The sequence below is a fragment of the Hydra vulgaris genome, chromosome 11 (genome assembly GCF_038396675.1).
Source record: "Hydra vulgaris chromosome 11, alternate assembly HydraT2T_AEP".
NCBI classification, from domain to species: domain Eukaryota; kingdom Metazoa; phylum Cnidaria; class Hydrozoa; order Anthoathecata; family Hydridae; genus Hydra; species Hydra vulgaris.
Genome location: NC_088930.1, coordinates 6,108,376 through 6,129,287, shown reverse-complemented (window position 1 = coordinate 6,129,287; position 20,912 = coordinate 6,108,376). Strand labels below are relative to the sequence as shown.

The following is a 20,912-nucleotide window of genomic DNA, read 5'->3' as shown; positions in this document are numbered from 1 at the left end:
ACTAGTTTTTTCCCCATATATAATACCGTTTTAGTAAAAATAAACATTTAAAAAACAGAACATTTATTGATATATAAAAATATTAAGTTGAGTTTAAAAAATTTGGAAAATTTAGCAACAACAACAACAATAGAAAACAACAACAACAACACCACCAAAAAAATTGAAACAGCAACAACAGCAACAACAACAATAATAACAACAACACCAACAACAAAAACAACAAAAACAACAACAACAACTACAACAATAACAAACCAAAAAAACAAAGCAACAACAACAACAACCAAAAAAGTATAAGTATAAGTAATATAATAAATCTACTTGTTATCTTATTTCAGATAAGTATAAAAATATCATTTTTTTTTTGTTAGGGTAGAGCGGGGTTAGTTAAAATATCTCGAAAACTACGCATTACATGAGAAAAAATCTAATGGATGAAAGTTAGGATATTGTAACACAATGGGCGACAAAAGGTTGTTGAACAACAGTTGGACTAAAAAAGTAAACGATTAAACTGTTTGGGAATATCTTTTTTTTATATTCGTATATAATGTTTTTTTATAAATATTAATTGTTTATGAGCAGTAATAAATTGAAAATAAATAGCATTGAGCTAAAAAAAATGTTAACGAAAAAAGATTCATGTTAACTGAAGTCATACAAAGACAGGTTGATGATGAGGTAATTATGACAATCATACAGAATACCCTACATTCTTAAAAAAAAAAGAAATTTTTGTTATAAAATTGAGGGATTAAGAAGATAAATGTTTTAATAAAAATGTTTGAGCTATTATTTCAAATAATTAAAATAAGTAAGTTTAAATTTAATCAAATGTGTCAGAGCTGATACTTATTTTATTGACCTTCGAAAGCGAAAGCAGGAGGTTAAGACTTACCTTTTGCATATAAAAATGTTTAGACAAATGGTTATATTATAAATTCAAAAAAAATATTTAGCTGAAATAAAAACATTTTTTAAAGTTCAAGAAAAAATTAATTAAGAAGATATGGATACGAAGAAATGTGAGAGTTTTATTAAAATATTTTGAAATTAGGTAAAAGTTTCTTAGCAACGCAACCAGTTAAACTTTCAAACTTAAAGTAAAAACTGAATAAACTTTTTTGCAGAAGCATAAAAAAAAAAAAAAAAAAAAAAAAAATAATGTTTGAGGTTTTAAGTTAGTCATATTTACATAAATAGTTTGATGGAACTTCTGGTTGCGTTTCTAAAAATCATTTTTTACTTTACAAACTTTTATTTACTTATTTAATGATCTTTTTTTTACATTATTTATACCATTGCATTATATATTTTTAATTATTAATCGACAATATATAATTATGTATTTATAAAGTCTTTTTTTATTTTTTAACTTCTAATTTTTATTTATATTTGTTTTCAGTAAAGTATAAATATCATATAAAAGTTAAAATTATTCAGAAAGTCTAAGTTTGAGTTTCCAAAAAAAAAACAAAAAACAGCTGTAGTTGATGAAAGAAATACAAAAAAATTATACATATATTTATTAATACAATGATATTTTGTTAGCATGAAAAGAATGCTATCCTGACAACATATATTTAATGGTGAAAATAGTGTTCAAATTTTTGTTAATAACGCAATAGCTCGACAGTCATAAAATTCCATGATGGCAACATGATGATTTGATAGATGTTCTTCACAGTTTATGAATTATTCCTGCACATTCTGCCACGGTTTCTAGGTCTCATTAACACGTTTTCCAAAAAACTGTTGTTTTTCGTGTAAAGCTCAAGGACAAAAATTATCTAATAACATTAATTGGTGGCCCTGTGCTTAACTTTTTTAATCATAAAAGTTTATGCTAGATATAGATCACTCCATACTAAAGGCGCGAATTATAATAATTTGTATATTCTAGAACTCAGCTTGGCTAGTTGCTTATCATTTTAAAAAACAGAAAAAATCGCAGGTAAACTAAATACGGCAAACTTGTATTTCTTTTTACTAATACATTTACTTTCTTGTTATGTTCAACTTTTTAGCTCATTAACTAATTTGTGGGTTATTTAGAAAACCGAATATTCGACAGTTAAATAAAATATTATCTTTGATAAGATTTTATTTAACTGTCAATTGGAATTACAGTTCAATTTCTCTAATTCGAATCTCCTTAATTCGAAAACCTCCATAATTCGGTTAAATGCAAAGTCACCCTGAAATGCGTTTAAGAAAAATCAACTTTCTATAATTCGAAAATCTCTCTAATTCGAACTTTAATTTTTCCCCATAAAATTCGAATTAAAGATATTCTACTGTATTACAAAGAGGTTAAAACAATTGAGCAAGTTTTTTAAAAGTATAAATACTCCTAAAAAAGTATAAAATCAGTCCGCTTTTTTTTCGAAAAAATAAAACTGTTTGAAAAAGCAAGTGGTTCAGTGATCAAGGCCTCAAAAACCAAGGGTCTCGCCCTTGGGGGTTTTGATCCTAAAATGTACCCAGAATTGAACGACATAGAGTGGAACAACAACACCGGTTTCAAAATATTAGGTATTACTTTTTACACCAGACTGAGCGATACTACCAATTTCAACTGGTTAGTAACTCTAAACATAATAGAGAAAAAATTCAAGTTTCTGGGACTACGTACTTTGTCACTTAGGGGAATGACTATGTTGATAAACACGTTGGCAATGTCAAAAGTATGGTTTCTGGCAAACGTGCTGCCCGTTCCCGAATGGGCAATAAAACGTCTGCACAGAGCTATTTTCAAAAATCTGTGGCAAAAGACCAATAGTAGTAGAGAAATGCTGGTTCTGGGCCATTTTTATTTTCGACCATTTATACAGCCACAATTTTAAATATATTTTAAGATATAAAATTGACCACAACTTTTATGATCAATTTTAACTGTAATAGTAAGCTACACCAAAGACATGAAAACTTCCAGATTGTCCAACTTATTCATCACCAGAGTTTAATGTGACTACCAATCTTCTTCCTGAACCAACACTAGGCATAGAATCTTTAAAATTTCTGTTAAATGAGATAGTAGTTGCTGAATCAATTGATGGTGCTGTAGTACCATTAGAGTTTATTTGAGCTAACAATCCAGATTCTTCATTATTAAATGAAGTAAGATTAGTACTATTCCATGATGTAAGATAAAAATCTTCTAATCCAGATGACATGAAAATACATGTACTACTACTAGACTGATTATTTGCACCTTCATATCCACTAGATAATGAATAATTACCATAGTTGTATGGAGTCCAAGGCGTTATAGTATTGTTAGCATGTTTAGGAGGAGTGCTACCATCATACATTCGTACTCTTGATTCCCACCAATTTCCAGATTTACCAATAATATGCATTCTAATATATTTTAAATAAACCCCAATACCCTTTCCTGCAGTATCTATCAATATATATTCAATACCATAAGATGTGTTAGTATATCTAAATACATCAGATCGTAAAGTAAGATCTGCGATGTAAGGTGGTAATGATGGATTTCTAGCAACAAAAGGTTGTATCCAATATTTAAGAACTACTCAAGTAGCGTTATAAAGTTCAAGTTTTAAAGTTTGTTTAAATGGCATATCAAATGTAAAATATCCTCAAATTGAGTAGGAATATGAATATTACATCCGTGCAAAGAGTTTGCATAAAATGGGCTACCAAGTCGAGAACACAATAAATCACAGGCTAGACCATTAGTATCCATTCCAGTATTAGTTGTAGTATAAGCTAAATTTCCTATGCGAAGTTCGCCATCTGCGTATATTTTAAGAAATACGTTACCTGCTACAGATGGTCCAGTAGTAGTAGATTTATATAATGCTAGTCATAGTTTTCTTAGGATACCACTGTTATTGTTATTAAATGATATAATATATGCATCTGTTCCCTTATCACCTGTACTTGGTGGAAGAGATTGATTTTTCGATCCAAGACATGTTAAACTTGAATCTGGTACTATTTTTAAAATGTGAGAAGTAGGTACTATATGATCAACATAATCTTTTGTAGCAACATCATTTGGATGTATAGGAGCTGGCACATTTTCTATTGTATTACCATTCATATCAAGTTTATCAGTCATATTATTTAGTCCATCTCTTCTAAGAAATGTGTTATTAGCTTGAGACATTGTTAATCCGTTTACTATTGATTGTGTATTTGAGTTTGAAGTTCTTCCGAATATATCGACAGGCATTTTATATATGAAAGATTTTTTTAAATCTTTCAGATTCATGAAAAATCTTTGATTTTTTATATTTTTGCATTCAATATATTTTCAATAATATCTTGAAAATCGTATCCTTCATCTAATTTCTTTAAAAAGTAAAGACACAAGTGGCCGCAATAAGAAGTATTTCCAAATTGAACTCTTTCACTATTATAATAAACAGGATAGCGTAAGTATTCAACAAGTTCAGATGGTGGAGGTTGGCTATAAGAGTCAAAAGTGTACTTTACTTTATCGTCTTTATACCAACAAATCCAATGAAATCCATTAGTACTTAAATCTCCTGTATTTAATATTCCACATTCTTTTTTTATTGTTCTATTAGGTAATTGATCTCTAACAAATACCCCTCTAAAATTTTTTATTTTTAGTTTTTTTGCGGCTTTTATCAATTGAAAATTAGTTAGAGGTTCCTTTGGTAAGACTAATCCTTCAACATTAATAAACTTGTTCATTTTATATATAATAAACTTTTTATTATATATATTAATGATTAATTTATAGATTCTTTAGTTTCTTAAAATTAATTACAATATTCATAATTACATTAGTATTATCAGTCTCTTCAGTCTCTTAATCTCTTCATCTGACTCTTTATCTGAGAAAAAAAAGTAAAAGAGTTTTTGATTTTAGTTCTCTATTTTCCATTTTATATACGCAAGAAAATTATTTATATCATTCTTTTTTTAAAAATATTTTTTGTAAATTTATATGTAAACTTCTATAATATTATACAAGTTTATAAATGGATCATATTTATCAGTTTTTTGTATGAAATAGATTGAAATATCAACATTATTAATACATTCTTCACCGTAGTATTTGTAATATTGTTTTACAGCTTTTATTACTTTTTGAACAATTTCTTTAATATTATTTGTATATATCTTTATTAATTTTAATTTATGATCGTCTAATAACAAAGTTTTTAATATTACTTTTCGTTTTTTATTTATTCTCATTTTAAATAAATAAAAAAATATTTAAGTCATTTTTTGTATCTTGTTTAGTATGACTTTGGGTGAAGGGAGGGGTGTTTCTTTAATGCCTATCGTCTTAATGCCTATCGTCTTAATGCCTATTGTCTTAATTTATAATGCCCGTATGCTAAAGTGTGTATTCCGTCTTCTAAAATAACTCTTTTATCATCGTCTGCACTTAATGCAATTTTATTTAATTTTCAGTATATACTTCATGTGAATGTGATCTTATTACATTCATTTTCCTAATATGTTCTCTTTTATTTAAAAAACAATCTTTGTAATCTTCATGTGTTATATACTTTTTAACAACATTTTTTTTACTCCTTTACATTTTTTGTTATCTTCTCCGTGTACTTTGTAAGAATACAACTTTGATCTGAGTCCTACAAATTCTTCAATTTGTGCTCCTCCAGTCTCATCTTTAAACATTCCTATTACTTTCTTATTAAGACCAACTCTAAATCCTACATTTTTAATTGCTGGGTGATTTGGGTTAAACACACTTGTATCAAATTTGCTTTCAATATCTTTATAAATATCTGAATAAAAGTCTTCTGTTTTAATTTCGTATGCTAAAGAATCTGTATCTGTGAATAATAGTTTTGCTCGATCAGCATATTTTTTCTTTATGTAATCATAATGAAATTCATACATCAGAGTTTTGCTCAAGTCTAATATACACATTCCTAAGTAAATTGGTTTGTTGTACATTAATTTTGTTCTTTTCATATGTATAGCTATTAAATTTTCATCAAATATTGTTCTACTTTCGTAGTTTGGTCTTGATGCTAATTTAACAGCTTCATCTCTGTTGGTTATTAATCTAACATCGAATCTGTTCACAATGTTCTCCATTGTTTTTCCAAATACTGAGTTGTTCATCAGTTTGAAAAATTCTTTTTCAGAATCATTCGTTGCCTTGGTTCTTAGATTAGTATTTAGCTCAATGTATTGACTTAACCAAGCTCTTTCTTCAAACATGACTCCTCTATGAATTTTTGTGATCTTAAGACCTTATCTTTCATACAATTTTATATTTTCATAATGTATAACATAATTTTTCTTATGATTTAAATTTGGAATTAGTTTTTCGACTTTATTTACTTTTACCCTTTCAGGAGCAAGTGGGTAGTCATTATGATCATCATGCAGATGTTCAGGATAATTTAAATCAACTTCTAGTATACATGGAATTGATTTCCAGTTTTTCAACTCATCTTCATCCATCCATTTAAATTCATGTGTTGGAAGTGGCTTACTCATCGCCCATCCATATAGATTATTAGCGTCTAGATATTGAATGAATGTTGATTCTTTGCTTTTGTCATATGCGTCATCCATGTACTTATTATTAGATGTTCCTAATCTATTCGATATCATACTGATTCCACCTTTTATTCCTTTCTTTATTATTATTATCATATCGTAATCGCTCAACAGTTCTAATTTTACTTTTGTTTTCTTCAATGCAGCATCCCAAGCTAATCCTGGTGATGTGTAATACCAAGCCGGATCTAATTTATAATTTTTCATGCAAACATCTCTGAAATTTTCAAAAACATCTGCTAGTAAAAGCACATCTGAAACGTTGTACAAGTCATGATAATCTCTAAATATTTTGCAATTAAACTCCTTCCATACATTTTGTGCATGTGAGTAATGATCATCAATTATATCTTCACCGTTCAATTTAGAAAAGAACGATTCTTTTGTGGTAATTGAGTTTCATTAAATTTATCAACAGAGTCTACCCAATCATAGGGATATACGCCTTTTTTTAGTAATAAATCTAATTGTTTTCCTGAATACAATTTTCTGATATTTTTAAATTGCTCTTTTGATAAATTTTTTGATAAAGAATCTAAACTAAAAGGCATAAATCTATAACTGTCTAAGAAACGAATCTGACGCTTTAATTCAACACTCTTTCCATCTTTAACAAACTCTCTAGCTTTAATCTCTCCAGAAAAGCTAATATACTTTTCTTCGTTGTTTGGGATACAGCTCAATTTTCCTTCAGATAATTTCTTTATAAATAAGTGACTGTCATAACCTGATAAATTGTGAAACAGTACTGGAATGAATTTTGGAATTTTATATTTTAAATTACAACTATTATGTGCAGCACCTCTATATTTTCCAGTAATGTGACAGTGGTCACGTACTTTGTCTTCCCCTAAATATTCTCCACAAATGCGACATTCAGTTGCTTCATTAAAGTCTTTCTTATTTTCATGAGTATATATTATGTCCTTTGTTGAGTTGATCCTATTACAAATATTTTTAATATCTTCTTCTAATCTGTCAAAAAATATTTGCGCAACATCATCTTCTTCACTATTTGCTGTAAATGTTTCTAATTTACCTTGATAATAACTTTCATCAAAACATTTAATATAGTAGCAGAACGAACTAGGTGTATGCTTTTGATACTGTTTTGTATAAGATTCATTCGGATTTGGTGTACAAGTATTAATCGGTTTAATAAAACTTTCAAAGTCTGCATACACAACAAATGGTACTCTCATTGACCTATTATGATGAATAAATTGCATTGTTAAACCTGGATTAGGAAGTTCAATGCGCACTGAATCATGTGTATTACAATACAATTTGTGTTTAGATAATGATTCTTCAGAGTTGTATCCAAGTAAACAATTTCTACAATAGCGAATAGCGCTATTTCTCTTAGACGTTTGTGAAGAAAACAATCTGCTTAAACTTTTTATTAGGCAGTAATGACTTTTTTCTCCATCTGAAATTAATAATAAATCTATTAAATGTTGACGATCATTATCTTTTGAAATGCGTAAAAGGTAAACTGACTTTTCAAATCCATACACATTAACACTGATATCATGATTATTTTTCTCAAATAGTGTAATTCGATTTAGTGAAACTGGAAATTCTATCTTATCCCAATTTATTTTTTCAGCTTCATTTTTAAGCTCTTTATCAACTCTTTCAGGATGATTATATGTTGGATTTAATGCTCTTGCAATTCACCACTTAAAACATTGATTATCTTCATTCTTTATATTAATTATTGCTTTTTTAGTTGCTAAATTTTTATCAAGTAGAATATATGATTTAGCTTTAATAGGATTATACTCAATAAAATTGATATCCATCTTTTCAATAGAAACACATCTCCAACCTGATCCTAACTGTTGAAAAGATAATAAGGATTCAAAAATTTTTTGCTTTGATGTTTCATAAAACTCATCTAAATCTGTTGTTTCTAATACAACTTGATTATTAGTTCTAAATGGTGCAGATGTGATTATGGTTTCTCCTGTTTTAATATTAGTACGCTCCATTTCAAAAGTGAGAACTATATAAACCTTTGATTTTCTATTTTCGGTTAGTACTTTAATAGCGTTATTTTTAGCAGCATTTATGAAAGATAAAGCATCGTAACCTTTTATCCCATTAGCTGTAAATTGTTTTGTCACATTTTTAACAGATGATTTCTTTAATTTAAATTCTATCGGATTTCTAATTCCATATTTTTGATACAAATTTGATACTGTAGATTTTAATTCATCAATCTTTTCATTAGCTGTTTTTTTAATTTTATCAGGAACATATGATAAAATCCAATCTGCAAGAGAACTAATCTTTTTATTTATTTCTTTTCTAATTTGTGTAATAGGCTGAAAAGGTGACGGAGCTAAAATTGTTGATGATATATCTGGAACAGGCTCATCAAGTAGGTACTTTGTACCCATCTGTTCAACTGATTGCTTCTGTGTGTCCGATAACTCTGTAATGAGTTTGCTTTTTCGCATATTATAATAATATTTAACTCGCTCTTTAGCGATTTGTTTTAATTCTTTCACCGTTTTATTTTCCATTTTTATATAGCAAGATAATTTTTTTTAATTTTCATTTTCTTTATATCATTTTTCAAAATATTTTTTCTTGTTAAAATATTTTATATGATAAATTTCATATAAAATATTATACACACCCCCTCCTCTAACTCTACAGTAATATTCTACTGTTCGCAGTTTTTCAAGTTGTCTCTCATTTTGAACAGTTGTTATTCTATATACAAAAGGTTCAGGAGTTAATATTTCTGATGATATGTATGGAATCGGTTCGTCAAGTAGGTCTTTCAGACATATATATAGCAAAATTTTTTTAAATCTTTCAAATTATTATTTATTTCTTTTCTTTTGCAATACAAGCTGCATGACGTAGGCTTATACATTCTATAAAATTCCATAGCTTTATCTCCCATTTTTATATATTTTTTTAAATCCTTAGATTATTAAGTATTTTACAACTCATCATCTGATTCACTTCCTAAATCTAAATCGTTCATTATACTAGTAAAATTAGAAATCTTTTTAACAATAACTACTTCTTGAAGTTTAACTTGTATTGACTCTATCATTGAACCAATAAAATACCTTCAATCTTTAAGCATCCAATAGCTTCACATCTTTGTTTGATATAATCAAAAGGTGAAGCTATAACAAGTGATTTTACAGTATCCTTCGGATTTACTTTGCATGGATCCGAAGGATTTACTTTGCATAGATCCGAAGGATTTACTTCACTTTTAGTTTTTCTACGACGGAAAACTGTAGTTATTTCTAAATCTTTATTGTAAATAACTTTCCATATATTATTGAAGGTTTATCTGCATTATATCTTAAAATTTTTAAATTAGCAAGATTAACTTTAGATTTTTTTATCTTATTTTTATATACTTCAATTTGATCTCTACAAAATTTTTCAATAGATTCAATCATTGCAATAAACTTTTCTTGTTCATCAGATTTTTCTTTATCACATACAAATGACATTGAATAACCATTAAGTTTATCATTTTTAAAATTTCTTTTTTCACACACACCATAGGAAAAAGAAGGTAATGTTTTAATGAGAACAGGACCAGCACCTGTTGGATATTTATATGCAAGTTGTAATTTTTGATATGGAACTGGCTTATCAGCTTTGAATATATCTTTTACAAATAACTTTTTAATATCAAATGATTCAATTGTTATGAATGCCATTATTTTTATATATAAAATATTTTTTTTATTTAATTAAAAAAAAAATATTTTTACAATGTAGAATTGTTTTTCTTTTTTTTTTAACTTTTCAGAATTGAATACTTCATTTGACATTAAAAATTTATTTTTAATATCAAATGGGGGTCTAGAAATTTTATCACCGAAGGAGCAAAGTCTTGCACTTCGCCTCAAAACGCTCTTTCAACTGAAAGAATGCGAAGAGGACAAAGCTCACGATTATTACTACTTTTCAAAGTATTGGTTGGCGAGTTCACTTATAAAATTTACGAACCAAAACCAAAGCTGGAACTTTTTAAAGCAGAACAATTTTCCAAAACACTGGGACAACAAAACGTCTCAGTACTACAAAACAACAATAGAAATAGTAGGCAAAAACGGGTCCCTGTTTAACATTCCCCTAAAAACAACAAAAAATTTTTACTTAGAAGTGGCAAAAAACAAAAAGACAGTCGTGCCAGCAGAACTTTTCTGGAACGGTTCAACAAAAACAACAATGCCGTGGACCCAAATTTGGAAAAAAAACTTCACCGCCCACGCATGCGGACCGACTCAAAACATCCTCTTTCGTTTTTTACACAACAGTTTACCTTCTGCGGCCGTGCTAGCCAAAAGCACAAGGCAACAGATCGTCAAAAATAACAAATGCAAAACTTGTGGTAAAATCGAAGACAACATCCATATCTTTGCCTACTGTCCTCCTTCTGTTGAAATGTGGGAGTATTCTAAACATGTATATAACTCCTTGACATTCCGAAACAATTTTTCTCCGATAAATTCCAATTTCTCGATTGAAACAGCGAATTTATCGGAGAAAAACTCCACTTTGCAGCTGCTGTTGACACTCACTCAAACCATCATGAGTGCAATATAAAACAGTAGATGCCACCACATGTATAGTAACAAAAAAATTGACCCATTGGCAGTGATCAGTGTAATAATCAGAAACATCAGGAATATTATTATCTTAAAATATAATTATTATGTCCGTAGAAACACCGCGGACATTTTCTGTGAGTATTTTTGTATTAAAAATGTTTTCTATCAAGTAGAGAATGGAAATCTGCAACTAAACATATGAGCTAAAACAAAACAACATCTCGTTGTATGTTTAGAAAAGATTTCCTTCCCTCTGCATCTTTTTTCTATGTTATACAACAAAATTATGATTATATATGATTAGATTAATCACTGCAAGCCCTTATTTTATGATATATTATTAAAACACATAAGAGTTTATCTATAGTGTTCGTAACGTAATGTTCTGTGTAAAAAGTCCTGTAATTCCTCTTAATTTGTTTTGGTATAAATCTTTTTTTCCTTATAAATCGTTCTTTAACCTATTTTAGAAACTTTTTTTTTTTAACCTTATCAAAACTCTCGATGTCTCTCCGCACAACGGCAAAAAAAAAAAAAAAAAAAAAAAACAAAAAAATATAAAACCAAAAACACAAAAAAATATAAAATCAAAAAACACAAAAAAAAAAAAAAAAAAAAAAAAAAATACATCAAATAAATAATAAAATAAATAAAAACTGAAAAATGTATATATTTACCAACATTTGTAACAACTATTTAATATAAAATTATAATACCTGAGATAATGTAATTATTAAGAAAAAATTGTAATATTTATTATTTTGTAATAAACTATATAATATAAAATTATAATACCTGAGATAATGCAATTATAAAGAAAAAATTGTAATATTTATTATTTTGTAATAAACTATATAATATAAAATTATAATACCTGAGATAATGTAATTATAAAGAAAAAATTGTAACATTTATTATTTTGTAATAAAAGAAAAAAAAAATAAATACTCCTAAAAGCTTTTTTTTTTTTAATCATTTTAATAACTAAATATATTTTAAATACACTAATACGAAATATGTTTTGAACGTGGTCCTTGACATGTGTGTCAGATTTTTAAGTAATGCAAGTGGAACATGATAACTACAAGTTGATTTTCTTGCAAATAGTTAGAGAGAAATTTTATTATTTTAAATATTATTTTAAACATAAAGAAGTTATATTATAATATTTAATTTACAATTTAAATATTTATCAATATTTGATGTGTAACCATTGATAGCATTAATTTCTTTGAGGAACAGCTAGATCCTTTCAAAATCTGTGCCCAGAACAAATCAACTTGATTGCTCCTATTTAATATGAATTATTTAGGGAAGATGAATGATTGCTTACCTTGGTAATAATAAAATAGTTAATACTATAATGTATAAACAAATAGTACGAAAATTTTTAAAACACTTTATGGATTTTTTTTATTTTATTTATTTTATTTAAACAGTAGTTCAGAATAAGAGCATTTTTACGGAATAAATTTCTTTATAAATTGATTTAATTTATCCTAGTATTATAAAAGATTGAGATCTTGTATTACAAAACTATTTACCTAATAATACTCATTGTAATAGTAATTTATAAGAATATAAATGCTTTAGCAAAAAGTTTAAGAATCGCTATACATTAAATGTATAACAATGCAATTTTAGTTAAATTAAATTTTTTGTTGAAAAGCTACTATACATTTATATTGTTGTTAATCTTTAATATATTGCATTATATTTTAATACGTGAAAAAAAAAAAACTTAATGGTAACCTAAAAAAATGTAAACTTTTCAGTTTACATTTTTTTAGGTTACCATTATATATATATATATATATATATATATATATATATATATATATATATATATATATATATATATATATATATATATATATATATATATATATATATATATATATATATATATATATATATATATATATATATATATGTAAAATTATGTTAGTGTATTTTACAAATAGAGTGCTCAATGTTCTTAAAGAACAGAGCAATAATTAATAAGTAAAAAACACTTATCTAACTTTTATCTTCGACTTGAAGTTTCACCATTGCTGGATTATCAGGAACAGTTACTAAATCTCAAAAAAAATTCAATTTATAGAAAAAAATATTTTACAGGAAGTTATAAATTATTATAAAAAAATTTTTTTTATAATAATTTATAGTAATTAAAATTTTTTTTATAATAATTTAAACATAGTAATTAAAAATTTTTTTATAATTATTTATAACTTCCTGTAAAATATTTTTTTCTATAAATTGAATTTTTTTTGAGATTTAGTAACTCTTCCTGATGATCCAGCAATGGTGAAACTTCAAGTCGAAGATAAAAGTTAGATAAGTGTTTTTTACTTATTATATATATATATATATATATATATATATATATATATATATATATATATATATATATATATATATATATATATATATATATATATATATATATATATATATATATATATGTATATATATATATATGTATATATATATATATATATATATTTTGGACCGGATACACCATTGTCGGGGCCCGGGCAAAATTTTGGTATTGGGTTTTTAGTATCAGGATAACTGATATTCCCCGACCAAGTGATTTGACTAATGACATATGTTTGTTACCGAACAAATCAAATAACTAAAATGATACTGGAAATAATGTGCATTCAGCAATAGCGTTACATTATCTATCGAAACAATACCATTTTGTTAGGTTTGAGTGTCACTTTTATTGTGCTAGAAGTAGCTTTTTTTTGGCAAAGTCATTGATGGTATCATTAAAGTTCACTTCTCTTGATGTCATTTTCAACACTCATAAGAGTTTTTAAGTGAGCCGTTTTTGAAGCATTTTAGCACTCTACACAGCCTATATTTGATCAATTTTGTGTTAAGAAAAAAAATATATCCGCCTAGCAGGTTTTTCACATCAGTACAATATAAACACGGAGAGCAAACTCAACATTAGGGAACTCATCCTACTCAACTTACATATTTGTCTACGACTGATAAAAATCCTCCAAAACACGAGCTTCTGGCAAGTTTGCTGGATTTTCTTTTTTTTAAACAAATAAAAAAAGAAAATCTTGGTTTCTGACTCTATGGTTTATTTTGTTTGTAACCGTTCATATATCTATAAATTGTAGCCTTATAGTAGTCTTCCATCTTAAAATGGTTTGAAACGACATGCTTTCAATTTTTTTCAATAAAAATCGTACGCACCACTTATAAGTTGCTAATCGTACACACTACTTATTAGTTTGCTTGACAATTCGGCTTTTTAAAATGTTATTTAAACAAAAAATATTCAGACAATATATACAGTATTTGATAGAGGAAAGAAAGAGCTTTAATTTGATACCGATTTCTAATTATGCTATCAAACTTACTAAACAAGAAAGATATATAAAGACTCATCAGAAATTTTATTGATGAAACACAGTGTTAAATGAGAAAAATGTTTGTTAAGTGATTTTCTACTAATTTATAATTGCTCTGTTCTTTTGAAGAACATTGAGCACTCTATTTTGTAGAATACATTTTAAAGTTGTTTAAATATATATATATATATATATATATATATATATATATATATATATATATATATATATATATATATATATATATATATATATATATATATATATGTATATATCTATGTATATATATATGTATATATATATATATATATATATATATATATATATATATATATATATATGTATATATATATATATATATATATATATATACTGTTGCACAGTGGAGTATTTATAGTAAAAAGTTGATCAAAATTATTTTATGGCTTTTAACAATTAGATAAACAATTAAAAGCAGTTTGAAATCATAATATAATATTTAAAATAATTGTGCAGGTTTTTTTTTACTCAAAACACATTTTTGCATATAAACCATACAAAAAGAAGTTTAAAAAAAAAATTAAAAAAACAACTAAACAACAATATAAACTGTTAAACTTCAATTAAAACATTAAATGCCTTAAGAGTAAAAATGTTTAAAAAAAGTGATGCAAATACAAACAATTTAAACAAAAATAATATACAAATACACATACTATAAAGGTGAAATAAAAAAATATACTTAAAAAACGATAAAAAATAAACATTAGTCTGATTCATTTTCGCTAGATGCCTCCTCTTCATTTTGTTGTAGTTCGTTCAATGTTTCTGGTTGCAAGAACTCTAATGCCTCACTGGATTTCTTTTATTCTTGAGCCTCTTTCTAACACTGCTCAACAAAGGATCGGAACTTAACAGAAGTCTGTTTATGATGCCCCTATTACAAATTTCTATTGAAAATTTCCTCGAGAAATTCTGTCTATAATCACGGAAGTGCTTGTTTCGAGCCTCAGCCGCCTCTTCCGATAATTGACCAATAGGCAATATAGCTTGATCAATTATTGTGACATCATGTCTCAATATCTTGTGCATTGTAGGAGTCATTGGATACCATCCATAAATTTCAACATAAAGTTCTGCTGTCAGTTCTGCAAACTTTTCAAATTTTTTGATATCTATTTTATATCCACTTGACAAAATTTCCTAAATGATACTACAATTTTTAATAAGTCCAATGTTAACTCCTGTAATGCAGGATGAGGTTTGAGGATCTGAGAAAAATCTTCTTGATGTATTGCCATCATTAGTATTCCCAAAACTTGCAGTTGGAATATCCACCAGCTGCCCCATTTTCTCTTTGAATTTGTTTTGAATGTTTTTTTTTGTTTCAGCAACAATTATTTAATCATTTTGTGTTCTCGCTTGCCATTTTTTTATGGGAATGTGGTATGATAAATGTAGTAAAGATTCGAAAAACCTAATCCTTGTATGCAATATCGATAAACCAAATTTAAGGGCATCTGGATTATCTATTTTTTTTTATGGTTAAATTATTAAAGTCTTTTGATGTTAGTCCACATATGTAGCACCACATAGTAGATGTCGTGTTGGTTGCAGCATTGCATACTTTTGCATCAACCATTGTAAATGCCAAGGTATGCTTTATATGTATAATACCACCTAAAAATTTCAGTATTTCAGTTTTTTTAAAGTTTTTTATTTGATCTTCTACATAGCAGATTTCTTCATTTGTTATGTCTTTAGTTTTATGGATAAAATAAATTCGAATTGGGCGACAATATCTTGTAGAAGAGGGCACAGGGTTTTGCCAAATAATCTTCTGGCTACCAATATGACATATAACCCGTAGAGGCACAAATGAACTTTGAAAAATGTTAGAGTCACTACCTGTACTATTTTGAAATTTTTGTTTAAATGTTTCCTGCTGTGAGCCATCACAACCCCATTTTGATAACATTTCTAAATTGCTTCTTTCTTCTTCGTTTAAGGTTTCCAAAACTTCATCTAAATATTCACACAAGCGTCTAGTTGTGTGGTCTAGAATATCTTGTAGTTTAATTTCACAACATGTTTCTGAAACTGTCATTGACTCTTGTGGAGGATAACATTGTTTTTTTGATTATTTCAAAAGTGAATAACATGGATAAATATTTTTATTAGCTGCATGAATTATTTCATATTGTCTCCTTGTCATATTGGCTTCCACAAAAATTGATAATGCTTCCAATGGTATGTGTTTTTTTATAACATTCGTCTGAATGGAATTGAAGTTTTCTCTATATTTGTTTGCCTTTTCCGGTGAGCAGCTAATATCTTTCATTATTCTAGACGCATCACAATGTCCTGCATCACGCTGACTCATTTGGGCAGCATAGGTTAGTTGTGCATAAGATATTTGGTCTCTCAAAGCTTTTGTTCTACGTCTCTTGCTTGGCGAACTCAACAACTCGAAATCTTTTGATGGTCGACCAGGCCTCTTTATTATACAGGTCGATAAACTTATGATAGCATTGAGCCATAGTTCATTGTGCTTCAAAAAACGTTCTTCTATGTAGTTAGCAGCTATCCATTTTTGTTTAAAATGAAACTTGAAAGTATTTAAGGCGTTTTTTAGTAAACTTTGTTCATTTTCAGTACATTTTGTAATAATTTTGAGATGATCTTTTAAAAACACAAATTTGTCAATTTTTTTTTTTGGGCATTGTTTCATAACATCGTAGAGTTCTTTTCTAGTCATCTCTTTCACCATTGGTTGGGATTCTGAAAAAAAAAAAGAAGTTTTTATTCAAAAGACAACGTTTTTGTCGTATTATTTAATCAAAATTAAATTTTAAAAAATGGAAGATTTATGTGGAACATTTTATTTCAAAAATGCTAACTAGAATAACTAATGTTTAAGTTACATAAAAAATCTTCGCTAAATTCGACTTAATTCATATACGAAAATATTTTTGAATACAGTATTTACAAAAAAAAATCTAACAATTTTAGTTTCGAATATATATTCAAAAAAAATCTCACTTTGTTAAGTATAATGAAGAAACTATACATTTATTTTGTATGTACATACCTTCTTCTTCAACGTTCATTGTGATTTATTAAAGGTTTTACAGCATACAAGCTTAAATAATACTTTTAAAAGTTATGTTTGACAGGAAGCGTAAAAAACAAATACAATGAGCTCACGCGAAGTCCGAGTTTAAACTTTTTTTATACCTGGAAGGGGGAGTGGGCAACACTAAAATTGTTGTTTAGTGATGTAGCCTTTATAAATCTTTCATGACATATAGTTAATAGTATACTTTTACAAAATTTTTGTAATCGACTTTTGATCGACTATTACTTTGAAATACTCCACTGTGCGTTGTACAGTTGAGACGAATAATATGTTTGAATAAGACGAATAATATGTTTGGATAAGACGAAGTTTATCCTAAAAGATTCAGATAGAAAGCAAAATGTGAGAAAACCAAATGGTTAGCAATTAAGACAAATGCACTTTATAGAAACCGTGAAACATGTGGGTGGAAAAAGCTTGATGGTTTGGGGGTGCTCTTTGGGATTTTCCTGATTGTGACCGTTCTATTGCATTAAATACTTAATGGACATTGTTTATTTTTGCCTGGTCACAAATATATCAATTTCAAATTGAGAAACTTATTGATTCTTTGCCTCTATTTTATGTACTGAAGTTTTTAAAAACAATGGACGTACCATTAATAAATAATCTGATATGCTTTTGATTATATTTTCTTAAAGATTTCTTTGGTTTTAAAGTTAAAGTTATTGCTTTTATTTATTTTCTACAATTTTTAATGGTATACTGATGTGTCAGTATACCATTAAGTATATCATTGAAAATATATAGATGCTGTCTATATATATTTATTTTACATAGAATAATTTGCTTACACCATATTTTATTTAAAGCAAATCTTTTTGGTATTAAAACTGAAATCGCTATAAGAAGTTTGTTATATATATATATATATATATATATATATATATATATATATATATATATATATATATATATATATATATATATATATATATATATATATATATATATATATATATATATATATATATATATATATATATATATATATATATATATAACAAACTTCTTATATATATACATATATATACATACATTTATATATATATACATATATATATATATATATAAATATATATATATATATATACATATATATATATATATATATATACATACATATATATATACATACAAGAAATATTTTTTTTGTCTTAAAAAATGAATATTCAACACCGCAATTTGTTTCTCAAAACAAGAAATATATTTCTTTTAAAAAAAATAATTTTCTTTATGGACAATAGATATACGGATTTGCTGGGAATCTTAAAAAAAAACATAAATTATATTACATATATATTATATTATATTATATATATATATATATATATATATATATATATATATATATATATAAATAAATATATATATATATATATATATATATATATATATATATATATATATATATATATATATATATGTATATATATATATATATGTGTACACACACACACATATATGTACATACATATACATATATATATATATATATATATATATATATATATATATATATATATATATATATATATATATATATATATATAATATGTATATGTATATATATATATATATGTATATATATATATATATATATTTATACATATATATATATATATATGAATATATATATATATATATATATATATATATATATATATATATATGTATATATATATATATATATAATACACATATATATATACACACACACACACATATATATAAGTATATACATATATATATAAATATATATATATATATATATATATGTATATATATATATATATATATATATATATATATATATATATATATATATATATATATATATATGTATATATTGTTTGTATGTATAACTCTTTACCCACCTCCTTATTTTAATCAACTCAATCAACCTACATACATACAAGAGGAGAATAGAAATGACACATCTGTTTACTTTGGCAACGTAAGAGCTTTATTTTTATTTAATTAAAAGTTCAATATTCAATAATTCTAAAATAAAGCAACATTTATTAACAGGTTTATACTAATACAGCATATACTTCACAGAATTCTATAAATTCTATACCACTTGTAAATGCTGGTAATCCAATAAACTCCTCATTAGGTCCGAGTTACCTAAAACCAGAAATAGCAGTTCAAAGATTTACTGCAAATCCAGTAAACGTGTCAATATCACAAAGTGCACAACCTCAAGCAGATCAACCGTTACCTTCATCGCACGCTTTTATCGCTTGGATTTCGTGTTTATGCTGCTTTTGGCCTCTTGGTGTTATTGCCGTATATTACTCAAATAAAGTAAGCTAAACTTTTTATAATTTTTATTGTAAAGGAATGAACAATTAACGTTTATTTTTCTTGAATAAACTAGTAATTCAAAGCTCTAGCATGATATAAAACACAAGTAATTGTTTCTTGAATAAATATATTTTTTTTAAGGTAAGTTCTGCTATCAACAATGGAGATCGAGAAAAAGCAATTTCAGCTTCTAACAAAGCAAAGATATTTTCCATAATATCAATTGTAATTGGGTTAAACTTAACATGGATCATATATCTGATATACAAGGAATTGACTCCAACCGTTACTTATATGACATATAGACGTTACTAACTGTAAAATAAAATTTTTACAGTTTGTAACATGTCACTTCATTTTGTCACATAATGTTAATTTATTTTTTTCATATTCATATTTGTCACATAAAAAATAATCATTTTGTATAACTATTTAAATTGTTATTATTATTTCTTTTGATTAGAAAGTTTTCCTTTATAAGATTAATTTCCTTAATAATATTAATAATTAATATACTTTTTATGTAATCAAATAAGTGCTTAACTAACTTTGTTTAAAAATAAATTTATATTTTCTTAGTGTTAAATTTATTACTTACCCATTTAAGAATCAAGAGTGAGTAATTTTGTTTGCCATTTAAACAATGATAGATTGTTTATGTTTTGGTTCAAGTTTCACGGTCGTCAGTTTTATTACACGGTCGTCAGAGTTTTTAAAAACTCTGAATACCGTATTTTCGTTTTATTAGAATATAGTTATTGGAACTGTTTAAACGCAAGTTTTACCAACGGAAAAAAAGTTGAAAAAATGTATCCAGTCAAGAATTTCTCATATTCTATATAAGCTTATGAGATATAGGATTAGATTAGAGATAAAATTTCTATTGCAGATGATTCAATGTGCCCCATATATTTTTCCCTTAAAAAATATTACCTATCACATATGAAATTA

The 20,912-nt window shown here is 26.1% G+C and overlaps 1 protein-coding gene across 1 annotated transcript; it reads left to right on the top strand.

The window, feature by feature from the left end:
• Window positions 1–895: 895 nt before the first annotated feature.
• Window positions 896–20,415, top strand: LOC136087365 (uncharacterized). Its single transcript, XM_065809912.1, has 4 exons — window positions 896–1,028; window positions 19,517–19,608; window positions 19,683–19,961; window positions 20,103–20,415. Exons 1-4 carry the CDS (start codon window positions 1,013–1,015, stop codon window positions 20,274–20,276), a joined length of 561 nt encoding a protein of 186 aa, XP_065665984.1. The 5' UTR covers window positions 896–1,012; the 3' UTR covers window positions 20,277–20,415.
• Window positions 20,416–20,912: the final 497 nt, after the last annotated feature.